General features: G+C 44.5%; 1 protein-coding gene across 1 annotated transcript in view; it reads right to left on the bottom strand.

Annotated features, from left to right (window-relative positions):
- LOC132765950 (complement C4-B-like) overlaps positions 1-22363 on the bottom strand; it is an 85785-nt gene extending 63422 nt beyond the window's left edge. The window contains exons 1-7 of the mRNA XM_060760258.2: positions 22225-22363; positions 11884-12073; positions 5510-5699; positions 3772-3842; positions 2858-2946; positions 511-593; positions 82-178 (exon numbers count right to left, since the gene is read on the bottom strand). Coding sequence (XP_060616241.2) covers positions 82-178; positions 511-593; positions 2858-2946; positions 3772-3842; positions 5510-5699; positions 11884-12073; positions 22225-22301 — 797 coding nt within the window. The 5' untranslated portion in view covers positions 22302-22363. The remainder of the gene's footprint in view (positions 1-81; positions 179-510; positions 594-2857; positions 2947-3771; positions 3843-5509; positions 5700-11883; positions 12074-22224) is intronic.
- Positions 22364-27553: the final 5190 nt, after the last annotated feature.

Below are 27553 nucleotides of genomic sequence, written 5' to 3' on the forward strand. Positions count from 1 at the left end.
ATGGTGCCTTAGAATTGATGGAATACAGTATTTTTAATTACTTAACTATGTCAGAAATGGCATCCCTTGAATGCAACATACTTAGCCTGAAGCTCAATTTGCAAATCAGAGTCCTTCTCTCCTGAGATCAGGATATACTTCCGTTCCGGGACAATCGTCACCTCAAAGTGGGGAAGCACTGAGGAAAGAAAGCAAGAAAGCAAAAATTTAACTGATGCAGTTTTGTTCATCATTCATGTAAAACAGGCATAGGCAAACGTTGGCCCTCCAGATGTTTTGGACTTCAACTCCCACAATTCCTAACAGCCGGTAGGAACATTAGGAATTGTGGGAGTTGAAGTCCAAAACACCTGGAGAGCCAAAGTTTGCCTATGCCTGCCTTAACCCCAGGAAATGTACATAAAAATGGATGCAATCAAATGCTGCAGTACAGCATGGCACGCAAGCTCTGAGGGGTACTGATCATTCAAAGTAATGGAAATGAGGCAAGATGGAACAACAAGAACGTACCGTATTTTTTCACCTCAAACTCTGTTGTTGTATTAGAATCTGGGGTCTGTAAAAACTGAGCTGTGATACGCCAGGTGCCAGGCCTAAAAGGGAGGAAAACAGGAAGAGCCGGATGGAACCTGTACCAATGTAGCCAATTCTGAGAAATATGGAAGTAATCATTTCTAGCATAACTTTTGTAGATGGGTTGGACTGGAGGGCCCTTGTGGTCTCTTCCAACTCTTTGATTAGATTTTATAGCTATTACTAGCTTGGGTACCTGGCATTGCATGGGTTATTTTAAAAAATTCAGTTTTTTAATTGGACAAAATGTCTAAGGTTGTGGGTGAACTACAATTTGCATCATGCCAAGTTAACCGCAAAACAACAACAACAACAACATCAGTACTTGACGTTTGTTATGTTGGATAAGTTTGTTCTAGATCAGTGGTTCCCAACCTGTGGTCTATGGACCACCAGTGTCCCCAAGAACAAAAATATGGTCCGTGGCCTCACCATTACGACACTATTGCCTTGAAACCACGCGGCAATGAGAACAACTGGTCTCATGAAACCCTCTTATAGTGCCAAGGCAACGGAGATGTTGGGAAGGGAGAGGCTATCCACAAAAGATTACTACTAACACATCAGCTCTAGATTATTAAATATGGCTTTCTGTGGGTGAACAGACGGCGATGGGGACTCAAGGCGGCTAACAATCCCACACTTTGGCCATCGTTTTGGAAGCGCAATACAAACTTTAAAAAAATAATGAAATAATACAGCATGGATTAAGGTAAAAACAGATTAATGTTGCACCTCAGCTAGAGTTCACCTTGCTCAAGCACTCACCAGGAAGCCAAGCATAGTAATAAAACGGTTTATTGTTAAAGCACACACAATAAAAGAGTAAAAAATCCAAATATATAAAGCTAGAAAGAGTCCCAAAGGCCAGAAATAATCTCCAATGCAAAGGATAAGCATGAACATTAATCCAAGGTGCATGGGACAAACATGAGCTTGATTAGTCCAAGAGACAAGGAATAACACATGAGCTTGAGTAGTCCAGGAAACAAAGAACAAAACATGAGCTTGAGTCCATGGTAAAATCCCCAAGACTGGTAGCAAAACTTGACTAGAAAATTTGGCTTGAAGCTAAAATAGGACCAGGAACAAGGCAGGAGCTTCTTGCTCTATCTGCTACATTGCTTGATCAGAGAGCTGAGAGCGATTATTTCCCTAATTAAGGACAGTAATGCATGAAAGCATTCCATTGGCCTTGAGGAGTCTCTCTCGGCCTCTGCTTCCTTTTCCCATGTCTTGGCTTGCACTTGGAATTCTTCCCTTGCAGGAGCTGCCTCAAATCTCTGTCTAACCCCCCTTCCTCCCTTCTCTGCTTGTCAGCTTCTAAAACAGTTTTGTTTTCACACAGAGAATCAACCAAATCCCCCTCTGTTCTCCCAACAGGGGAATCACCATCCTGTTCCAACATCCCATCTGTCTGAGCACCTCCAGAAGCATCAGACCCTGCATGCCCTGCACCCCAAACCCCTCATCATTATCCTCAGCTGAAGCATCAGGCCCTGCAGGCCCTGTACCCCCAAACCCCTCATCACCATCCTCAGCTGAAGCATCAGGTCCTGCAGGCCCTGTACCCCCAAACCCCTCATCATCATCCTCAGCTGAAGCTTCAGGCCCTGCACCCCCAAACCCCTCATCATCATCCTCAGCTAAAGCATCAGGCCCTGCAGGCCCTGCACCCCCAAACCCCTCATCATCATCCTCAGCTAAAGCATCAGGCCCTGCAGGCCCTGCACCCCCAAACCCCTCATTATCATCCTCAGCTGAAGCATCAGGCCCTGCAGGCCCTGCACCCCCAAACCCCTCATCATCATCCTCAGCTAGCTGAACAACAATTAAAATATAATAAATACAGTTAATGTAGCTTTTAAAACTCACAATCTCCTGATGGCTTCAAACTACAAGAGAGGAGATTCCATCTCCTCTCTTGAACATGAGATGATTCCATCTCCTCTCTTGAACATGAGGAAGAACTTCCTGACTGTGAGAGCCATTCAGCAGTGGAACTCTCTGCCCCAGAGTGTGGTGGAGGCTCCTTCTTTGGAAGCTTTTAAACAGGGGCTGGATGGCCATCTGTCAGGGGTGATTTGAATGCAATATTCCTGCTTCTTGGCAGGGGGTTGGACTGGATGGCCCATGAGGTCTCTTCCAACTCTTTGATTCTATGATTCTATGGCTACAATTCACTTAATCAGATACAATCTCTGAAGGATGTCGGATTTCCCAATGGCACCTGATTTAAATTGGTGAAAGAGTTGCAATTGGTAGAATTGCTTCCAAAACTTACTCAGAGATGTCAGGAATCGACAGGTGATCTTTGATCACAAAGTCCATTGGCATACGGTCCTCTTTCCGGACCTGAAGACCCCGTGGGTTCTGATGGAAACAATGGGGGAAATAGTGGAAATTTATTTATTCATTTATTCATTTGCAGTATTTATATTCCACCCTTCTCACTCCGCAGGGGACTCAGGGTGGATCACAATGCACATATACATGGCAAACATCCAATGCCATAGACACACAATATATATAGACAGACATACAGAGGCTATTTAATTTTCCAGCTTCATGAGGGTATGCTTTTTGAATTCTGGCCACTGGGGGAGCTGTTGCTTCACCATCCACTTGTGACACCGATGGAGTACTTTTGCACACTGCTGGAGATTTTTATGGCATTGTAAATTAGTTACATTAACCTCCTCGCATAAGCAGTACCTAAATTTCCTACTTAACAGATGCAACTATCTTTTGGGCTGCAAAGGTCGACAGCAAGCTAGACAATTGGTCAGGAGCGTACTCTGACTTGGGCTGGCTTCGAACTCATGACCTTTCAGTCAGTAGTGATTTTAACGTAGCTGACTCCCAGCCAGTTGCGCCACAACCCGGAAATTTAAAAGCAAAACTAATAAAAATTGTGGTATGTCTTTTTTCCTTTTCTCTGAGTGCATCTATTCATCTACATTGTAGAATGAATACAGTTCGACATCCCTCTAACTACCTTGGCTCAATGCTACGGAATAATGGGAGATGTAGTTTTACAGGTCTTTAGCCTTCTCTGCCAAAGAGGGCTGGTGCCTCATCAAACTACAACACCCAGGATTCTGTATCATGGAACCATGGCAATTAAAGTGCTGTCAACCTTAATCCATTCTGCATTGAAGATGCTCTCTTTTAGCTTGACAACAAATGGCCCATTACCTGAATTGTGATAGTAACAGGTTCAGCACTTGGCCGCAGTTTGTGATCCAGGACAAAGACTCGGAAATTCACTGAAACGAAAAAACCATATCTGAGTGTGAGAATGACAAGGCAGAAAGATGGCAAAGCATTGCTAAAAAGATGATCGATGCCAATACCTCTACACTAGAAATTGGCAAACTTTGGCCCTCCAGGAGTTTTGGACTTAAGCGGCTGAGGGGCAAAAGGAAAGGGCCCAAGGCTGTTAGGAATAGTGGGAGTTGAAGTCCAAAACACTGGAGGGCCAAAGTTTGCCCATGCCTGCTCTAAACTGTAGAACAAATGCAGTTAATACTACTTTAACTGCCAGGGTTCAAAGCTATGGAAGCCTGGGAGTTGTAGTTTGGTGAGACATCTGCCTTCCTTGGCACAGAAGGCTAAAGCTCTTATAAAACTACACTTCCTGGGATTCCATAGCCTTGAGCCATAGCACTTAAAGTTGTGCCAAACTGAATTCATTCTACAATAGATGCCCCCAATGACTGTGGCATTGCTCCTCTTTAGATTGGGTTTGATGGGTTGTTTACTTGATAATAGTTTCTTTTGGGGTTCCCATTGGCACCCCAACTATTTTAATTCACACTGTTCAGCAGGTTTGGTACCCAATCTGGAGACTAAGGCTCTCACATGGGCAACTCAAACCAGTGTGCAAAGTACCCAACCACAGAGACTCAATGTCCAGCTTTTTTGGTGTCATGGAAGGTTGGGCTCGAATCCAGCCACAGGGCATGCTGTCACTCCATCCTCTATGACAAAGAGCCATCAGGACTCTCTCCTTCCTTTTGGGCACCCAGCATTTTCTGATCTTCTTTCTTTATGGCATCATAAAACACCTCCCCTGCTTTTAGTGAAACCTTATTTCTCTAATTACAGTTAAAGTTGTTTTCAAACTGCTTAGGTCAACAGTAAGCTCGGCTGACAGTCAGCAACTCACACTGACCCGGGGCTTCAAACTTGCAACCTTTCGGTTGATAGATCTTATAATTGCTGGTGACTTAGCAGCTGTGCTAAACCCCTGGCATGCTGGCTGATGTCCAAACAGAGGATGGCTTGGAGATGTCAATGCCTTGGTCCTTTCATTGCTGGCTGCTACTTCCCAACGTGGTGCAATACTGGCTAAACAGTATAATTTCTCCAGTGGTGTAAGGCACAGCCATTCTGTGATTATGCAGCATGTCTCATTAAGAGCCACATCCACTGCTTTAGCGTGGTAAAATGTGTTCCACACTGGGCATGCGTACTAAGCAGCAGAGTGGCAAAGCCTTCACTGTGTCTGGTTGTGATCCCCAGGTTGTGCCAGTCAGCTTTTGTATGATATTATTTCTAATGCCCACTTTTTGCTTGATATTCAAGCAGTGCTTCTTATAAGTCAGAGCATGGTCAACAGTTGCCACAATCAACAGGGCAAATGAAACTTTGCTTATTTGCACCCGTGGATGGGTTTTTGCATAGCAAGGTTGCATCTACACTGTAGAAAGAATGCAGATTGACACCACTTTAACTATCATGGCTCCATGCGATGGAATCTTGGGAGTTGTAGTTTGATGAGGAACTATAGTTGGCAGAGAAGGCTGAAAGCTTTGCAAAATTAGTGATTCCATTGAGGTATGGGAGTTAAAGGGGTGTCTATCTGCATTCGCTCTACAGTGTAGATGCACCCACACATGCATCAGAAGAAGGGTCATTGTAAAGGGCTCACCCTTTTGCCGTGGGGTATAGATGGGCTTGTCCGTCTGCACCAAAAGGTAGCCTCGCCGGGTGCTCCAGCGGAGGTTCAGGCTTTGAACGCCATTGTGGCCGGGCAGCTGCTCACTGCGGGCAACTAGTTGGATGTAGCGGTCCCTTCGTTGTTGCTTTACTCCACATTGGGACAAGAGTTGGTGGGTCACCTGCGAGAAAGAGGAGAGAAGGTTGAGACTGGAGGAGAAATCAGATCTCTGGATTTTTCATGCTGCCTTGTTTCAAGGATTCTTGTGCCTGTTTCATGGATTTTTATACCTATGGATCTTGTTTTGCCTTGAAGCTCATGGACTAACCTTTGTTTTGGAACTTTACTGTTTTGCTAATTTTACTGCTTTGCCTACTTATATTCAATAAAAAGCTTGCTGTTTTTATCAAACTAGTGTGGTATTTAAGGTCAGAGATGTTCTTGCTCTGGTGTACGTGTTGTAGTTCAGCGTGATGGTAACGTTACTACTACTGGTAGAAGGGAGAAGAGGTCTGTGCAGGTGTTAGAGGAGGAGCAGCAGCGAAAGCGCATTAGGGAGATAATTATGGCCCCAAGTGATTCTGAGATGTTTGAGGGCTTCTCCGATTGTGAAATGGGGGATGGGGAGGAGAGCAGGGGAGTAAAGCGGGCTACTCGTGATCAAGAGTCCGACGAGGAGCTTCAGAGGAAACGCATCCGGGAAATACTTAGCGCTCCTACAGAGGATGAGGATTTCATGGGGTTTGAAAGGAGTGATGGGTCTGGGAGTGATATGGGAGAGGAGGATGAGCTGGATTGGACCCATGTTCAACAGATTAAGGACATTTGTAACCAACCCACCTCCAGTGATGAATTTGAGGGGTTCACAGGGGATTGGCAACCGGGGAGCACTTGGCAAGATCTAAGTCTTGGCAGACGCTGGCAGAGGTGGAGGGATGGGTGCTCGGGTTCAGCTGCGGGGATGGAGGCAGCTGAGAGTGATGAGGAAAGGGTGGGGAGCTCATCATTCTCTAATGAGGAGCTGTAGGATAAAAGTGGGTTTTGAATGTATGGCCCTTTGCAGAAGGCAAAGTGTCTCTTTTGGGATGTGAATCTTTGTTACTGCCAACTCTCGAGCTTGGGTCCTTGGACTACAGATTCCTGTGTTGTGTGTTCCTGTGCTCCTGTGTTCCCGTGTTTACCTTCACTCAACGGCTTGACTACGGACCGGTTTGACCAACACTTTTGTCTCTTGGACTTTTCTATTACTAACTTCGTGTTTGGACCTTGCATCATTCTGGGACTACGTGTTCTTATCTCCTGTGACTGTGTTTTTGAATTGTGTGAACTTTCAAACAGATTGCTGAACATTTCTGTTAACCCGGATTAAACAGCGATATAATCCGGGTTATATTTTTGTTGCTGGTATCGCTTTGTTTTTGATGCCAAATTACTACCTTAGTTCTCTGTACTGAAGTTAAGTGCTTTAAAAGACACTTTTTGTGTAATAAAGCTGTGTTTGAATCTTCTATCTTGTGTTTGGCTCTACTTAAGGCTTCTGGGTCTTGACAGTACGGCATCCTATTGATTTCTGATATACTGTACTTGCATCTCATAGGCCTGGTGATTTAAATAAATCTTTAAATTAAATGCAACGGTGAATAACTCCAGGTCATTTTTGTTACCCCCTTTTACCAGCTGGAGCAAATGGAGAACCCTACTTTCACTCTGAGTGATTGTTTCATGGTGCTGCTTGGGAGTTGATATATATGGCATTTGGAGCTTATTTATGTGTTTGTTGTACACTGGACGGGAGAGGAACCTGTGAAAGGGCGACTAATAAATCTGAGAAAGAAGGAAGGAGAGACAAGCAGAAAAGAAATACAAATTTTGCAGCAGCAGTAATAGTAGCAATAACATTTAACTCTTGAATCTTTAAATTTTTTAAGGCCATAAAAGTGTTAAGAAGGATGTATGACCCGTTGTAGAAATGTCTGTGTTGGCATTTCTGTGAAAAGCGGAAGCTCCCCCATCGCATGGGACAGAGATCATTAATGCTGATTTTAATTACCCATTTACTGGAATTTCAAGCTGTGTAGGGCCAAAGGTTTCCTTTTTTTCATGTTCCAGTTCTCTCCCCACATCCTCTTTTCCCTTTAAGTTCTCCTTCTGACTTCTGCATGTAATACAGTAAGTGCAAATTTGGCCCTTCTGCATCTGATCACCATCTGGATGTAAACACGGAAATGCAAAACTGCAGACAGTAGCAAAATCCTATTGAGATGAACCACTTCCAATGGAAGCACACCATAGAATTATACTGGAGGAAATTCCTTTATGTTGTAGAGGATGGAGCTACACTGCAGAATTAAAACAGTTCGACACCACTTGAATTGGGTTGCTGTGAGTTTTCCTGGCTGTTTGGCCATGTTTCAGAAGCATTCCCTCCTGATGTTTCATCCACATCTATGGCAGGCATCCTCAGAGATTATGAAGTCTGTTGGAAACTAGGCAAGTGGGGTTTATATATGTGTTTAATAATGTCCAGGGTGGGAAAAAGAACTCTTGTCTGATGGAGGCAAGTGTGAATGTTGCAATTGGCCAAATTCGTTAGCAAACAATAGCCTTGCAGCTTTGAAACCTGGCTGCTTCCTGCAACTTTCACACTAGCCTCCAACAGACAAGAGTTCTTTCTCCCACTCTGGATATTCAACAGATATATAAACCTCACTTGCCTATTTTCCAACAGACCTCAAAACCTCTGATGTGGCCGAAACATCAGGAGAGAATGATTCTGGAACATGGCCATACAGTCTGGAAAACTCGCAGCAACCCAGTGATTCTGGCCATGGAAGCCTTCGACAACACACCACTTGAACTGTTGTAGCTCAATACTATTGAATCATGAGAGTTGTAGTTTTACAAGGTCTTTATGCTTCTTTACCAAAGAGACTCACAGAATTCCATAGCATTGAGTCTTGACACTTGAAGTGGTGTCAATCTCAATTAACTCGACAGTGTAGATGCAGACTCTCATACAGTACTGAATTAATGAAGACTGCTTTCACGGATTCAACAATCCATAGCTTGAATTTTTTTTCAAATCACCAAATCAAACCTTGCTATTGCCATATTATATAACGGACATCAGTTTCCTATGCCACTGTATCTATTGGGACATAAGCATCAATGTATTTCGGTTCCTGTGGTGAGGACCTTGAAACCAAACTGCAATGAATAACAAGAGTTGTTTTATCACACCACAACATTTGGTTAGCATGGTCCCAGAGGCGGCCCTAGGTAATTTTCAACGGTAAGCAAACAGTATTTTGGCGCCCCCCACCAATCATTGATATATATTTTCTGTTTGTCGTGGGAGTTCTGGGTGCCATATTTGGTTCAGTTCCATCATTGGTGGAGTTCAGAATGCTCTTTGATTGTAGGTGATCTATACATCCCAGTAATAGTTCACCTTGCCGCATTTGCTCCCTTGCCTGGCCCGCTTTGGATCCGGAGGCGTGCCTGAAGACCCCGGTGTGTGCACCAAAAGTCACCTCTTTTCTTGACTTTCTCCTCAGCCATTGGGACCGAGAGAGAGAGAGAGAGAGAGAGAGAGGTGGAGATGCCCACCTTTCCTGAAGGTAGGCGCAAAAACAAAGGAGGGAGCGGAGGTGGGAGATACCTCCAGCCGGAGGGGCTCTCTCTCTCTCTCTCTTGGTCCCAATGGCTGAAAAGAAAGTCAGGAGAAGAGGTGACTTTTGGTGCGCACGCTGGGGTCTTCAGACACGCCTCCGGACCCGAAGCGGGCCAGGCACGGCGGCTCCTCCCCTTGGCCCACCCGCGGATTGGGGAGAGGAGAGGAGGTGGGTGGAGCGCCAGGGGATCAGGAAAGGGAGCCGGTCATGGGGAAGTGATCAAATGTGGAGAACGATTGAGCGCCGGCTCTGCTCGCGCACCCGGTGGCCAGGTGGAGCAGGAACGAGAGGGGCGAGGTGAGGCTCAAGGGCCCGGCCCCTTTGGGAAGAGGATCGCCCGGCAGCGAGGCAAGAAAGCCGAAGCTCCCCCCGGACTGCTAAGGCTGTTGTGAGCTGAGGGGGCGCTCCTCAAGTGGCGGTCGAGGGGCATTTACAGAGGTGCCTCTGCGCCCCTGGCAAAAAAAAGTGTTCTGCGACCGCTTACTTCGCGTAATGGACGAGCCGCCCCTGCATGGTCCATTCTTATCAGATCAAACAAATGTTATCTCAGGTTTGCAGATTGGGTAAACAAGTATGGATGGGAAATTGTGAGATCAAAAAAGAGAGAAGAAGAAAGAATTGTGCCACTATTTGGTGCCTAAATAAATATAATCTGGACTCTGAACTGGGCTTAGTTCTTTTGTGTAGTCTTACTTGTGTGCAGGCAGGCAGGGTTTATCATATTCATATATGGTGTGTGTGTGTGTGTGTGTGTGTGTATAGCAGTTTTGATGGAGTTTAAAGGTAGCTCTGGAAATAGGTCTCTTCCTTTACATAGCTGAAACTATGGGCTTTTAATTTTCACTTAGCCTTCATCTGCACTGTAGAACTAATGCAGTTTGACACTTTTTAAATTGCCATGGGTCAATGCTAAGCAACCTAGGAAGTTGTAGCTTGGTAAGGCACCAGCACTCTTTGGGAGAACAGGCTAAAGAACTTATAGAACTACAATTCCAACTTATTTATTTATCGTGTCAGTATCAACCAGACAATTCCAACTAATCAATAGTATTGGAGCCCCCGGTGGTGCAGTGGGTTAAACCCCTGTGCTGGCAGGACTGAAGACCAACAGGTCGCAGGTTCGAATCCGGGGAGAGGTGGATGAGCTCCCTCTATCAGCTCCAGCTCCTCATGCGGGGACATGAGAGAAGCCTCCCACAAGGATGATAAAAACATCAAATCATCCAGGTGTCCCCTGGGCAACGTCCTTGCAAACGGCCAATTCTCTCACACCAGGAGTCACTCCTGACACGACAAAAAAAAAAAGTATTAAACTGTGGGAGTTAAAGGCCATGGTGGCAAAATGGGTTAAAGCCTTGTGCTGGTGAACTGCTCACCTGAAGATTGGCAATTCAAATCTGCGGGATGGGGTGAGCTCCTGCTGTTAGCCTTAGCTCCTGCCAACTTAGCAGTTTGAAAATACTCAAATGTGAGTAGATAGATAAGTACCGCTTCAGCGGGAAAGGCGTAAGGCGCTCCAGGCAGTCATGCTGGTCACACAACCAGGAGGTGACAACAGGCTCCTCGGCTTGGAAATGGTAAACAGCACCGTCCACAGAGCCAGAGATGAAGCCGGCCTCCAAAGCCGGAAATGAAAGGAGAAGCCTTTGCCTTTGTGTTTATATGTCTCATTGTATTGTAACAAGGCATTGAATGTTTGCTAGTGTCTGTTTATATTGTAATCTGTTCCGAGTCCCCATTGAGAGAAGGGTGGAATATAAATAAAGTATATTATTATTATTATTATTATTATTATTATTATTGAAGTTGTGTCAAAATTGCATTAATTCTACAGTATGGATGCACCCTTGCCCACATGCTCAGGCTTGGAGAAATAATGCATTTGACACCACTCCAACAGCCCTGGCTCAATGCTAAGAAATCATGGGGTTTCTTTAGCAGAGAAAGCTAAAATACTTTGTAAAATGTCAAATCCCAGGATCCCATAGCATTGAGCCAGGTCAATTCTAGTAGAATCAAATTACATTGAGTCTATGGTGTAGAACAGTGGTTCCCAACTTGTGGTTCATGGACCACCAGTGGTCTGCAAAAACTAAAATATTGTCTGTAGCCTCACTGTTAGTACAGCTTTACAATGAGGTTGACTGGTCTCACAAAACCCTCTTATAGTTCCAGGGCTTATGAAATATGGTTTTCTGTATGCGAGCAGATGGCGACTTTGTTGCTGTTCATTCATTCAGTCACTTCCGACTCTTCGTGACCTCAAGGACCAGCCCACGCCAGAGCTCCCTGTCGGCTGTCACCACCCCCAGCTCCTTCAAGGTCAGCCAGTCACTTCAAGGATACCATCCAGATGGTGACTACTGGATGGCATATGTTCTGCATCAGAAACTAGAGCTGATGTGGTCTATCCAATGCAATTTTTTGAATAAGTACCCCAAATAACCAAACCAAATCTAAAGTTGACCAAAAACAGATTCATAATCCTTTTGGTACTAATGTTGGAGAGTGATCTCTGGTCAAGTGGTCCCTGGTCAAAAAAAGGTTAGGAACAACGGTGTAGAAGATGCACCCTAAGAGTCACTAACACAGATTATGCTTCAAGTAATTTAAATAGCCATTGGTATCATGTAGCCTGTCACACCTTTTTGAGGTGGAAATGTCAACTCAGCTCCCATATGTGACACTTACCGTTAGTGAAACCTTTCTTGCAGAGCCATCTGATGGAAGGTTGAATGGGACCTCTTGAGAACATAGCCTCCCATTATTCTCATTCCGGAAATATACCGTCCCCGAGAGTCCGTGAGGAGACCCCTCCACCTGAAGTACAACCCCCACTTCTGCTCCTACAGTCACCACGCTGGGAGAGACCATCAGCAGCCTGTACAAGGGAGAGAGCAGAGAAGGGGGATCAACTGTTTTCCCACTACTTTTGCTCCAATGAGCTTGAATACTGTATTCCAGGGGTCTTTGATTTTTTAAGGAAAGAGGTTGGTTCACGGTCCCTCAGACTGTTGGGTGCCCAGACTATAGTTTGAAAAGACATGAACACATTCCTATGCACATTGCAAATATCTTATTTCTAGTGCAAACAAAAAGCCATGAAAGAACAAGACAATAGGTTGTTGTAGGTTTTTTTGGGATATATGGCCATGGTCTAGAGGCATTCTCTCCTGACGTTTCACCTGCATCTATGGCAAACATCCTCAGAGGTAGTGAGGATATTATTTTAAATTAGACAATATTTTAAATTAAAAACAATTTTTACCAACATAAATTTACCAATATTTCAGTGGGAAGTGTGGGTCCACTTTTGGCTGATGAGATAGTCAAGTTAATTAGGATTGTTGTTGTTGCGTGCCTTCAAGTTGATTCAGACTGAGGGCAGCCCTAAGTCTTAAGTTTAGGGCAGGGGCTGAGTAAATGACCTTGGAGGGTGTTTCACTTGAGCTTTGAGACACTTTTTCACCCAGCACCACACCAGAGTCCAGTAGTACTAACTACAGCAGTTTTTTAAGAAAAGCATGTACAAAGGGGGGAAAGGGCATTTCCCAAAAGAGCAACAGAGAATACAAAATAGCAGCAATCCAAAAATGGCAACATACATGAAATCATGAGAGTCAAAATCACAGACATAAATCCATGAGCATGAAAACAGGAACTTTTCCCAAGGCAAACCCTTCCAGGAACATAGGCAAGCACATGAAACTTGAATCATGAACTTGAGAACTCAAACCTTATGGCAATGTTGTCTCCTCTGAGATACACCAAGTAAACACCACTTAATTGAAGCCCAAGCCTGACCAAAGATGCCATGAGATCATGCCGTAAGCACCTGGGCTTCAAGGACTTCTCATAGAGTCTTTCAGAATGCCCAATTAATCTATCTTTCACTCCATCTGGAGACCTAATCTGACTTTTCAGGTAAACTCCTCAGTGGCTGATGGCTGTTTCCCAAGAGAAATTGACATTTCAACTGTTTCCCTATCCCCCGTTGGTTAGGAATGAACATCGGAATCCAAAACATCCTGGGCCTTGCCTTCATCTGCCTGCAATCCTCTTTGATTGAAGGCCTGCAATTCTCTCCAATCATACACAGACTCCTCATTTGGAAACCCATCATTACCCTCATCCTCTGAGAAATCCTGCTGAGCCATAACAGAGGGCCACATCTAACCCACGGGCCTGAGTTGATTCTTCACAGATTTAATTAAAAACTTCTCTCAAGGGATCTCTAGGTCCTCCAGGGTAACTTTAAGGTCAACTTCCTCCCATCTGGGGGGAGGACCTACAGATTTCTACAGAGAATACATCTTTAGGCATTGCTATGTTCTCCAGTGTGATTCTGTGGTCAAGTTCCAGCAGAAGTTGACTAAGTAGTCATGGCAGAAGACCCAGAAATTCCTTGAGAGGTGGTAGTTCATCAAAAATAAAATAACTGTTTCAGAAAGTTTCAATTTTTTTCCAGAAAAATTCGGAAGTGACTTTAGAATTGAATTACCAGTGCTGCCTCAGGGAATCGTGCTTGCTCCATCAATGTTCAACATTTACGCAAATGACCAGCCATTACCAGAAGGGACAGAGAGTTTAATCTATGCTGATAATCATTTGGGGGGGGGGGGGGCTGAAGCCCCTCAAGCCCCCCTCCCCCCCCCCCCGGCTACATGCCTGCCCAGTGTGGAACACATCTCACCACACTAAAACAGTGGGTGTGGCTCTTAATGGGACATGCCGCATTATCATGAGGTGTCTGCGCCCTACACTACTGGAGAAATTACACTGTTTAGCCGGTATTGCAACACCTGACATCCACCAGGGAGTAGCAACTAATAGAGAAAGGACCAAGGCAGTGACATCTCTGGCCCACCCCCTGTTTGGGTATCAGCCAGCACACCAGTTTGAAAGAAGTTTGAAAGAAGACTTTCAAATATGGAGACTCTCTGGATGTGTGTCCCAGTTGACCTAAATTCCACAGTGAAATCACTTTAAAATCATCCAAATAAACCACTATATATTTTATGAAATTTAACATGTGGCTTTTTATATACTACAGCATTTTATTAACAGCTGCATGTCATGACCCTTTTTGAAGTGGACTGTGGCATGGTATTCTGCAATACTTGCTGAATTGAACGCTATGTGTGTCTTAATATTTGCACTAAAATATGCAATGCAAGGCCAGAAAGTTATTTTTGTTCTTTACAATATGTTCTGTCTACTTGATCTTTATGAAACAAATTGCATTTAGTTTGGATTTAATGTCTACAGAGACAGTTGCTGGAACACCTCAGCAAGCGAGAGTCCAAAAGGCTCAAACCCAGAACCTCAATCAATGGCTGGTACCAAATGAGAGACTCCCTCCTGGACACACAGAAAACTGGGTGACTTGGAAGGCGCTGAATGGACTGCGCTCTGGCACCATGCGATGCAGAGCCAACCTTAAGAAATGGGGCTACAAAGTGGAGTCCATGACATGTGAGTGTGGAGAAGAGCAAACCACTGACCACCTGCTGCAATGCAACCTGAGCCCTGCTACATGCACAATGGAGGACCTTCTTGCAGCAACACCAGAGGCACTCCAAGTGGTCAGCTACTGGTCAAAGGACATTTAATAGAATACCAAGTCTGCAAACTTTGTGTTTTGTTTGTTTGTTTTTAATGCAATACAACTGTTTTGGTTCGCTCCTGAATAAATACCAGTGCTCCCTACTTTTGAACACAGTTAAGAATCTTTTTTTTTTTTTTTTTTTTGGAATGCCCATGCCTACTACTATTTGTGCCCACTGGCTACAACAGTTTCTTCCTTCCTGGAAATTCTCCAGGGACCAGCTGCTTGGTGGCCCATGGACCAATGCCACTTCGCACTTCATCCGTTCATTCCCTTGAACTATCTCATTCGAGCTCTCTAGCAAGAAATCTCTTTCAGAAATGGCACAGGACCCACTGAAACCAATTAAGCTCAAGCTTTTGTCTGTCTCATTTATCTCTGTGGTTCTACACTAAACAGAAGAAAAGCTGGCTGCAGACCGAAGAAAAACAATAGCATCATATCAATTAATTCCAGACTTAATGGGTGGAGCGCTGCTGGTTATGTTTCCAAAAACAGCACAACACAGTGGAGGATATTTCATCAGACTTGAAGGAATGCCAAGGTTTTATCGAATCATAACATCAAAGAGGTGGAAGAGACCTCAAAGGCAATCCAGTCCAACCCCCTTCTGCCAGGAAGGAAGACACAATCCAAGCACTCCCAACAGATGGCCACCCTGCTTCCGATTAAAAACATCCAGAGAATGGGACTCCACCACACTCCCAAGCAGTGCATACCACTGCCAAAGTGTTCTCTCTCTCCAGATGTTTTTCCCCCTAATTTTTAGGAGGAATCTCTTCTCTCTTCTCTCTTTAGGAGTCCCCGGTGGTGCAGTGGGTTAAACCGCTAAGCTGCTAAACTTGCTAACCAAAAGGTCGCAGGTTCGAATTTAAGGAGTAGTGTGAGCTCCCGCTGTTAGGCCCAGCTTCTGCCAACCTAGCAGTTTGAAAACATGTAAATGTGAGTAGAAAAATAGGTAACGCTCCAGCAGGAAGGTAACGGCACTCCTTGCAGTAATGCCAGACACATGACCTTGGAGTTGACTATGGACAACGCCGGCTCTTCAGCTTAGAAATGGAGATGAGCACCATTCCCCAGAGTTGGACACGACTGGACTTAATGTCAGGGGAAAACCTTTACCTACCTTTTACCTCTTTTCTTGACTTTTGAATCTATTGCTCCATGTCCAAGGGCCCTTCCACACAGCCCTATATCCCAGAATATCAAGGCAGAAAATCCCACATTATCTGAGTGTGGACTCAGATAATCCAGTTCAAAGCAGATATTATGGGATTTTTTGCCTTGATGTTCTGGGCTATAGGGCTGTGTGGAAGGGCTCCTAGTTTCCAGAGCAGCAGAAAACCAACTTGCCTCCTCTTTTAAATAGCTATCTCCTCAACCTTCTTTTCTCCAAATGAAAGATACCTAATCCACTCCCTATATGCCTTGGTTTCCAAACCTTTGGTCATTTTGGTCTCCCTTGTCAATATCCTTCATGAATTGTCATGCCCAGATCTGGACATGTTATTCCAGGTTAGGTCTGAACAAAACGGAATAGAGTAGGACTATGACTTCCCTCGATCTAGACCAGCGATTCTCAACCTGGGGTCCGGAACCCTTGGGGGTATGGTCGCGAGAGGGTTTCAGAGGGGTCACCAAAGACCATCAGAAAACATATGTTTCTGATGGTCTTAGGAACCCCTTTGGCAGAGAAGGCGGAAGATCATTCAGTCTGTATTTCCTTTTTGGAAACAGATGGTGAATCCTCTCACCAAAAGCTCTCCTCTGCTGTGATTGGCCTCCCTCTCAGCCAAGAGAACTTTAAGTGGAGAGGGGAGAGTTGCAATGGTTGGCGCATGACAGCCTGGTGCGCATGTGCTGGCGAAGGAGAGCATGCGAGTCTGGAGGGGGGTTCATGCCAACGAGTCCCTTCAAGGCACGGGGTTCTGTGTGGGCAGTTTGGCCCAATTCTATCATTAGGTTCTTGTGGGTTTTTTCGGGCTATATGGCCATGTTCTAGAGGCATTTTCTCCTGACGTTTCGCCTGCATCTATGGCAAGTATACTCTATCATTGCTGGGGTTCAGAATGCTCTTTGATTGTAGGTGAACTATAAATCTATAAAATCCAACAACTACAACCCCCAAATGTCAAGTCTATTTTCCCCAAACCCCACAAGTGTTCACATTTGGGCATATTGAGGATTCATGCCAACTTTGGTCCAGATCCATCATTGTGTGACTCCACAGTGCTCTCTGGATGTGGATGAACGACAACTCCAAAACTCAAAGTCATTGCCCACCAAACCCTCCCAGTATTTTCTGTTGGTCATGAAAGATCTGTGTGCCGAATTTGGTTCAATTCCATCGTTGGTGGAGTTCAGAATGCTCTTTGATTGTAGGTGAACTATAAATCCCAGCAACTACAACTCCCAAATGACAAAATCAGTCCCCCCCAACCCCACCAGTATTAAAATGTTGACATATCAGATATTTGTGCCAAATTTGGTCCAATGAATGAAAATACATCCTGCATATCAGATATTTACATTACCATTCATACCATTAGTAAAGTTACAGTTATGAAGTAGCAACGAAAATAATGTTATGGTTGAATCACCACAAAATGAGGAACTGTATTAAGGGGCCGTGGCATTAGGAAGGTTGAGGAACACTGTTCTATAGTGTCAGGCCAGACATAATCCAGCATTCATACAACTGGCCCATGCTGGCTTTCACCATTAATGATACAAGTAACTGAAATTGGTAAGAACTAAATCACACACAAACACAAAGTAATTAGTTACAAGCAAGCTGTCCATTGTAGCTATTTGGTTCCCAACTTGGGATGAAGAAGGAAAGGGGTGAAATGAGGCAAGTAAACACTCCTCAAAACAACCAGGTAACCATGCAGACAAAAGCTTTAATCCTAATATTTAATATTCGGTTTGCTGCCTGAATACAGGGCTCCTCTTCACCCATCCCTTTGAAAAATAAACAAGGACGTTTTGGTGGGGATGGGGGGGGGGGGGGGGACCATGAATTTCCACTCTTTCGCAATATTGATGTTGGCTACAATCCACCAAACAGCAGTGTCAGTGTCTTGGTCTAAGCCTTCTGGCTGTTCCAGGTTGGATGCCGTTCAGGCAGCAAAGCAATTCTGGACTTTCCTGTATTTCACAAACCAGCAGGTTTTTTTATAAAAAGGGCTTTTTATGTACATATGGAGGATAGGTAATTTTTAAAGTTGATCCCTCCACATACCTGCAGAGCAGCTACATTGAAATCTCTATGCCAATGTTATTCTGCCAAGCAACACTTGCAATATGATATCCATTTACCAAACTGTAAATCCCATTGAGTGTTGGACTAAGGCTGCATCTACACCAGGCATGGGCAAGCTTTTTAACTTGGGGGCTGCAGGTTAGCACTCCCTGCTAGGAGGACTGGCTGCCCAGTGATGAGAGGAAGGATGGGAAGGAGGAAGGAAAGAGAGAAGGAAGGAAGGACAAAAGGGAGGAAGGGATGGATGGATGAATGGATGGAAGGAAGGAAGGAAGGAAGGAAGGAAGGAAGGAAGGAAGGAAGGAAGGAAGGAAGGGAAGGAAGGAGGAAGGATAGAGAGAAAGAAGGGAGGACGAAAGGAAGGGAAGGATGGAAGGAGAAAAAGGGAGAGATGGAAGTAGGAAGGAAAGAGAGAAGGCAGGAAACACAAAAGGAAGGAAGGGAAGGAAGGAAGGAAGGAAGGAGAAAGGAAAGAGAGAAGGAAGGAAGGCTAAAGGGAGAAAGGGAGGAAAGGAAGGATTGAAGGAGAAAGAGGGGGAGAGAGAAGGAGGGAGGAAAGAGGAAAGGAAAGATAGACAAAAGGGAAGGAAGGATGGGTGGAAGGAAGGAAGAGTAGAAGGGAAGGCTGGAAGGAAGGGAAGGATAAAGGAAAGAGAGAAGGAAGGAAAGACAAAAGGAAGGGAGGGAGGGAAGGAGGAAGGAAAGACAGAAGGAAGAAAGGACTAAAGGGAGGAAGGGAAGGATGGAAGGAGAAAGAGGGAGAGTGAGAAGGATGGAGGAAAGAGGGAAGGATGGAAAGACAAAAGGGAAGGGAGGGAGGGAGGAAGGGTGGAAGGAAAAAAGAGTAGAAGGGAAGGATGAAAGGAAGGGAGGGATAAAGGAAATAGAAGGAAGGAGACAAGGAAAGAAGACAAAAGGGAGGGAGGGAAGGAAGGAGGAAGGAAAGAGAGAAGAAAGAAAGGACGAAAGGGAGGAAGGGAAAGATGGAAGGAGAAAGAGGCAGAGAGAGAGAAGGAGGGAGGAAAGTGGGAAGGAAGAAAGGGCTAAAGGGAGGAAGGGAGGGATGGAAGGAGAAAGAGGGAGAGAGGGAAGGAGGGAGGAAAGAGGGAAGGAAAGACAAAAGGGAAGAAAGGAAGGATGGGTGGAAGGAAGAAAGGTGGAAGGGAAGGAAGGAAGGGAAGGAAGGATAAAGGAAAGAGAGAATAAAGGAAATAAAAGGGAAATAAGGGAAGAAGGAATGAGAAAGAGGGAGAGAAGGAAGGAAGGAAGGAAGGAAGGAAGGAAGGATGGAAGGAAGGAAGGAAGGACGAAAGGTGGAAGGGAAGGAGAAGGAGGGAAGCAATAGAATCATGGGAGTTGCAGTTGATGAGGCACCAGCACTATTTGACAGAGAAGGTCAAAGTCCTACTTCTACAGTAGTAAGTCATGGCAAGGAAATGGGTGGCTTTAATTCTGCAACAGCCATGCACCCTTAGTCCAGCACTCAGGTTTGTTTTTCCTTCCCATTATCCAAGCTCTGCCAAGACTTTAGTAACACTACTTATTATTTCGATCACATTCTTTTCGACCGTCTTGCCGTTCAGCACATTTTTTTCTCTCCCATGAAATATTCTGTATGACGTAAAATTAATCCATTCAGATAATGTAATTAAGTGATCCTATAATACTCCATCATCATTTTTTTGAAGGGAAGGGAAGGGCCAATAGTCAGTAGCAATACACATTACCATTTATTCTATGCAGATTTGAGTCATCTTTTAAAGACTCCGAACGATCCATTAAAACCGTGAAAGAATTAGGTCAAATGAAGCGAGAAAGCCTCAGAATTTAGTTGCTTGTGCCATGCAGATTCCTTTACATTAAATAAGGGCTGCCAGTCATCTGAAATGTTCACTTCTGTGCAAATGGCAAAGTTTTATTTCAGGCAGGACTGCTGACCGAAAGGTTGGTGGTTCAAATCATAGAACCATAGAGTTGGAAGAGACCTCATGGAAAATCACATTCAAAGCACCCCCGACAGATGACCATCCGGCCTCTGTTTAAAAGCCTCCAAAGAGGGAGCCTCCACCACACTGCAGGGCAGAGAGTTCCACTGCTGAACAGCTCTCCCAGTTAGGAAGTTCTTCCTAATGTTCCAGTGGAATCTCCTTTCCTGTAATTTGATGCTATTATTCTGTGGAGTGAGGTGAACTCCTGTTTGTCAGCTCCAGCTCCCCATGTGGGGACATGAGAGAAGCCTCCCACAGGATGGTAAAACATCAAGGCGCCCCCTGGGCAACGTCCTTGCAAACAGCCAATTCTTTCACACCAGAAGCAACTTGCAGTTTCTCAAGTCACTCCTGACTTGGAGGGAAAAAAAATCAGGAGAGAGGGAGAGTGAGAAGGATGGAGGAAAGAGGGAAGGATGGAAAGACAAAAGGGAAGGGAGGGAGGGAGGAAGGGAGGGAGGAAGGAAGAAAGAATAGAAGGGAAGGATTAAAAGGGAGGGAGGGATAAAGGAAAGAGAAGGAAGGAAAGACAAAAGGGAGGAAGAGAAGGAAGGAGGAAGGAAAGAGAGAAGAAAGAAAGGACTAAAGGGAGGAAGGGAAAGATGGCAGGGTAGGGAGGGAGGGAGTAGAAGGGAGGGAGGGAGGAATGTTTTACCTGTTTAACCTCAATGTTGTAGCCTTAAAGAGCCTTAGAACACAGAAGGCCTTTAACCAGACAGTCAAAGTGCAGCTACACTGTAGAATTAATGCAGCTTGAGACCACTTTAACTGCCACGGCTCAATGCTATGGAATCTGGAGAGCTGTAATTTGTTGAGACACCAGAACTTTTTGGAAGAGAAGGCTAAGGACTATGGATATTCCATAGCAATTGTGATGTAGACGTTGAAGTGGAGTCAAACTCTATTAATTTGACAATGTAGAAGCACCCCTTGTGAAACTGCAACTCCACAATTCACAGCATTGAGTCATGCAAGTCAAAGTTATATCTAAGTGCAGTGGTTCTCAGCCTTCCTAATTCTGCAACCCCTTAATACAGTTCCTCATATTGCGGTGACCCCCAACCAAAAATTTATTTTTGTTGCTTCTTCATAACTGTAATTTTGCTCCTGTTAGGAATCATAATGTAAATATCAGATGTGCAGGATGGATTTTCATTCACTCGACCAAATTTGGCACGAATACCCAATACATTTGAATACTGGTTAAGTTGGGGGGGGGGGGGGATTGATTTTGTCATTTGGGAGTTGTAGTTGCTGGGATTTATAGTCCACCTACAATCAAAGAGCATTCTGAACTCCACCAGCAATTGAATTTAACCATACTTGGTACACAGAACTCCCATGACCAACAGAAAATACTGAAAGGGTTTGGTGGCCATTGACCTTGAGTTTTGGAGTTGTAGTTCACCTACATCCAGAGAGCACTGTGGACTCAAACAATGATGGATCTGGACCAAACTTAGCACAAATACTCAATATGCTCAAATGTGAACACTGGTGGAGTTTGGGGAAAATAGACCTTGACATTTGGGAGTTGTAGTTGCTGAGATTTATAGTTCACCTTCAACCAAAGAGCATTTTGAACCCAACCAGCGATAGAATTGGGCCAAACTTCCCACACAACCAACAGAAAATATTGTGTTTTCTGATGGTTTGGATGACCCTTTTGACACCTTTTCACTAACTCCTCAGGGGTCCGGACACCCAGGTTGAGAAACACTGCCTTTAAGGGTCTTAAACCACAGAAGACCTTTAACCAGACAATCAGAGTGCAGATACACAGTCAAATTAATGCAGTTTGAGAACACTTTAACTGCCATGACTCAATGCTATGGAATCTGGAGAATTGTTACTTGTTGAGGGCCATCAGCACTCTTTGGAAGAGAAGACTACAGACCTTGTGAAACAACAGCTCCCTGGATATTCCATAGTAATTGTGACATGGAGGTAAAAGTGGAGTCAAACTCCATCAACTTGACAATGTAGAAGCACCCCTTGCAAAGCTGCAAGTCCACCATTCATAGCATCGAGCCATGGAAGTCAAAGTTATATCTAAGTGCATTAATTCTACAGTGTAGATGCACCCCAAGTCAATCAGTCAATCAGTCAATCCATCAGTAAAAGTATATAGTATAAGATATAATTTCCCCTTGCTTTCCCAACAACTTTACCTTGGAGTTTGGTGGCTCAGGGCTACCAAAGCCCCCATCCATGTTAGCCAAAGCGGTAGCCACTTTCCAGGAGACATCTCTGGACCGTGTCTTTGCAGGGTGGACGATTTCCCTGCTTTGAAGCTGTGAAGGGATTGTGCAATTCAGTACCCAAGAGGGGAGGGTTTCTCTCTTCTTGTGATAATAATTAATGACTCAAGGTTCTGCCCTCAACAAGGCAGCAGTGACTGAGCCAAATATTTTCAATGCTCTCCAGCAGGAGAAAGAAACGAAACCAAAAGGTCCACACAAGCTTCAGGCAAAAACATTAGAGTGAGTGCAGTCCAGGTTGAGTTTCCCATATCCAAAATACTTGGGGCCTTGTCATGCCAATACTTAGATCAGGCTCTGTTCTAGAGATGGAGTTGAGCATGTGCAAAGTGTATTTCCCTCACTACCTACTGACCCTACCTCAGAGGTAGCCTGAAAAACCTACAACAACCCAGTGATTCCAGCCATGAAAGCCTTCAACAATACAGAAAATACTTTGTTTTCTGATGGTCTTTGGCAACCCCTCTGAGTGACACCCCCCTCGCAACCCTCCCAGCGGTCCTGACCCCAAGGTTGAGAAATGCTGTGCTAGAGATTTAGATTTTTAATGGATTTTTTAATACCTGCATTTCTATCTTTGTACATCATGACATCTCTTGGAGTAGGGACCTAACTTTAAACATGAAATTCATTGACGTTTCATATACAGGCAGTCCTTGAGGTACAATCTGATTTACATCTGATTTACAAATGACTCATCGTTACAAACGGGGGTGAGACCACAGGAAGAGAGAGAAGTCTACTACTTGGAAGGAAAATCCACTCCTGAAAGAGTTATCATGGGAAAAGGTGGCACTACTGAAGCGTTGTCACCGATCCTTGTTTCCAGAACAAGCCAAATTTTCCAGAGACAGAAAGTGAAAGGTGAAATTTTCTAAACAAGGGCACCGACAGCAAAATAAACACCACAGAGGTGTTAACGCTTCCCTATGCTGTTCAACGATAGAGTTACACTGAAAATGTACTTGTTGTGACTGACTCATTCAATATAAGATCCTATCTCATTCCTAGACTGCCTATACACCTCATACACAACATGCTATGTAATCCCGAGAGTTGACATTTGGTAAGGCACCAACACTCTTTGGAAGAGATGGCTGAAGACCTTGAAAAAAGTCCCATGATTCCATAGCAGTGAACTAAGGTAGCTAAAGTGGTGCCAAACTTATTTCTACAGTGTTGATGTACCCAATGTTACCAGAAATGTGTGTGTCTGTTTGTATGAATACACACACACACACACACACACACACACACACACACACTGACTTTCAAACAAATTCAGCTTAAGAACAAACCTACAGAACCTTCCTTGTTTGTAACTTGGGGAATGTCTGTTTAGAATCATAGAGTTGGAGGAAACCTTGTGGGCCATCCACTCCAACCCCATTCTGCCTAGAAGCTGGAAAATCGCATTCAAAGCACCCCCGACAGATGGCCATCCAGCCTCTGCTTAAAAGCCTCCAAAGAAGGAGCCTCCACCAAACTCTGGGGCAGAGAGTTCCACTGCTGAACAGCTCTCACTGTCGGAATCCAGATGCCTTAAAGAGCCAGACTCAGGAGTATGTCTAAAAGTAGAGTTTATTAACACAAAGCAAAAGGGACTCAGAGACACTTACTTCAGTGTCCCTGGTCAAAACTCAAAAGTAGTAGCACTCCCAGACCCACCACTCCCAGAGAAACCCATGAAAGACTCTTCATCTGTGGGAGCAGTAATTATATCCCGGATCTTCTTCCTTTGTTGCTCCTCATCCAATTCCTGCTCCCAGTAACCCTCATAGTTCCCCTATTCACATCCACTGTATCTCCTTCCTCCTCCTCACTCATTGACCCTTCGCTCTTAGAAAACCCTTCGAAGGAATCTTTTTTGGTAGGTGACATAAATATATCCAGGATCCTTTTCCTTTGTTGTTCCTCATCTAGCTCTTGCTCGCGAGCACTCCTTTCCCCCCTTCTGACACCTATACTACCACTTGCAGTGTTACTAACAGACTCTTCTACAACACACACAGTTAGGAAATTCTTCTTCATGTTCAGGTGGAATTTCCTTTCCTGTAGTTTGAAGCCATTGTATACATACATATATGTGAGCTGTTTTTGAGTTGTATCGCTAGTTTCTGTTGTTTCAAAGGGTTGTATTCCTTTTATAAAGAAGCCGGCAGGATACAATGGTTTTAAAGCTGGACTAAGATGCTAGGAGATCAGGTTTCCAATCCCTGCTCCACCTGTTGCTGTGGCAATTAAAATGGTATCAAACTGCATTAACTCGACAGTGTAGATGCACCCAAAGTGCACCCATCTTGCATCCTGATGAGTTCCCCTTGAGAAATCACTGCTCTCAACATGATACAAATCTCACCCCTGGCAACTGTTTACAATTGAAGTGTTGCTCAATTTCCAAACTATTTGGCTTGTTAAATTTAAATTATTTGTCCAACCTCCAGATGTTGAGAATGAGAATCCACGTGATTCACGGGAAATCCACTTGCCCTGTGTAAACAGAAGGTTGAAGCTTATTGGGCAAGTTTAATTTCTAACAGTCCAAGATTAAAATCCAGATGACATCTGTAGACACTACAAAAAAATCCAGATTGTGTTAGTGGCTGGGGAATGGAATGGGGAGCAGCAGCCATTCTCTGGGTCCATCTACACCTAATGCTGCGACCCCTTAATACAGTTCTTCATGTTGTGGTGACTCCCAGCCATAAAATTATTTTCATTGCTACTTCATAACTGTAATGTTGCTATTGTTATAAATCGTAATGTAAATATCTGATATGCAGGATGTATTTTCATTTACTGGACCAAATACCCGATACACACAAATTTGAATACTGGTGGGGTTGGAGGGACTGATTTTGTCATTTGAGAGTTGTAGTTCATGGGATTTATAATTAACTTACAAGACAAGAGCATTCTGAACCCCACCAATGACAGAATTGAACCAAACTTGGCCTACAGAACTTCCCTGACCAACAGAAGACGATGAAGGGTTTGATGGGCATTGGCCTTAAGTTTTAGAATTGTAGTTCACCTACATCCAGCGAGCACTGTGTACTCAAGCAATGATGAATCTGGACCAAACTTGGCACAAATACTCAATATGCCCAAATGTGAACACTGATGGAGTTTGGGGAAAATATACTTTGACATTTAGGAGTTGTAGTTGCTGGAATTATAGTTCACCTATGATCAAAGAGCATTCAGAACCCCACCAACGATAGAATTGGGCCAAACTTCTCCCACAGACCCATCATGACCAATAGAAAATACTGTGTTTTCTGATGGTCTTTGGTGACCCCTCTGACACCCCCTGGCAACCCCCAGGGGTCCCAACCCCCAGGTTGAGAAACACTGGTTTACAGGAAAAGAGAGATAAGAATCTTATCTGGCGGTCGCAAGGGGGTCGCTGGACCAAATTCGGCACAAATACCGATATGCACAGATTGTAATACTGGTGGGGGTTTTGGGGGGGGGGGGTTGATTTTGTCATTTGGGAGTTGTAGTTGCTGGGATTTATAGTTAACCTACAGTCAAAGAGCATTCTGAACTCCACCAACAATGGAATTGAACCAAACTTGGCCTACAAAACTCCCACGACCAACAGGAAATACTGGAAGGGTTTGGTGAGGATTGAACTTGAGTTTAGGGGTTGTAGTTCTCCTATATCCAGAGAGCACTGTGGACTCAAACAATGATGGATCTGGACCAAACTTGGCACGAATACTAAATATGCCCAAGTGTGATCGCTGGTGGAGTTTGGGGAAAATAGACTTGGCATTTCGGAATTGTAGTTGCTGGGATTTATAGTTTACCTACAATCACAGCGCATTCTGAACCACTCCAACGATAGAATTGGGCCAAACTTCCCACACAGAACCCCCATCACCAACAGAAAATATTGTGTTTTCTGATGGTCTTTGGCAACCCCTCTGACACCCCTTCATGACCTCCCTAGGGGTCCCGACCCCCATGTTGAGAAACACCGATCTACACTGTAAAATGAATGCTGTTTGATGCTCCTGTGCAATGCTGTAGGGACCCTTGGAGCTGTAGTTTTGAAGGTCATTAGTCTTCTTTGCCAAAGGGTATTGGAGTCTGACCAAACTATAAATCCTAGGATTGCACAGCCTTGAGGCATGGCAGTTCAAGTGGTGTCAAACTGCACTCATTTGGCTGTGTAGATGCTCCCTGTGCCTTTTGAGGGGTTGTTGACAAGCTAAGCAGGTGAGAAGGGCGGACGACTTCAATGAATCCTTCTCCCTCCATGCTTAATTAGCAGCTCATTAAGCGTGCGGTTGGGGATGATATTAATTAGCGCTGATTGGGAGTGAGGAGTGGAGGCCCCTAATAAATCCCCCTCCTCCCTGTCTCTCTCTGGTTTTAATTAAGCAAAACAGCCAAGTAATTAGGGGACTAATTAGCGGAAGAAAAATGAGCCGGCGTGTCTTAGAATCTCATTGCTAAGCTGTTGTTGTTGGACACGCTCTGTCATTCAATCTGTTTCGTTCCCCCTTTCCCCCTCCTCATGTTTTCGCTTGCTTCGGGTCTTGCCTTCAACTTGTCATGCCAATGCTTAGGTCAGGCTCTCTTCTGGGAATGGGATCAATATAGGGCTGTTCCTGAGCATGTGAAGAGTGTGTTTCCCTGGCTAACGGCTGGTAAACGTAGGTGGGTTTATGGCTCTGGGTGGTGGACGCATCTACACTGTGGAATGAATGCAGCTTGATACCTCTTAAACTGCCATGTTTCAATTCTGTGGAATCTTGGGATGCGTAGTTCAGTGAAGGATCAGCATTCTTTGGCAGAGTAGACTAATGAGTTTGTAAAACTACAGTTTCCCTTATTCCATAGCACTGAGTCATGGCAGTTCAAGTGGTGCCAAACTGCATCAATGCTACAATGTAGATGAACCCCAAGACTCCCAGCATTTCTCAGCATGGGCTAAACTGGCTGCTACGAATGGCCCACCATACACAGAAGTCTACCTGTTCCCCATTGTGGGATATTGTTCATCATCTAAATCCTGGGATTTGTAGTCTGGCGAGGCGCCAGTACTCTTGGGCAGAGGAGACTAAAGGGTTTGGAAAACTACAACTCCCAAAGCATTGAGTCGTGGCGGTTCACATTACTACAAATAAATAAATTGCTATTTTTTAAAAATCTGAGAACAGTTCACTGAGGAGAGAGAAGAAAGAAAACAATAGCAACAACAACCCTTCTCTGTCTGTAGATTAGT

Source organism: Anolis sagrei, chromosome 2 (assembly GCF_037176765.1).
Source record: "Anolis sagrei isolate rAnoSag1 chromosome 2, rAnoSag1.mat, whole genome shotgun sequence".
NCBI classification, from domain to species: Eukaryota; Metazoa; Chordata; class Lepidosauria; order Squamata; family Dactyloidae; genus Anolis; species Anolis sagrei.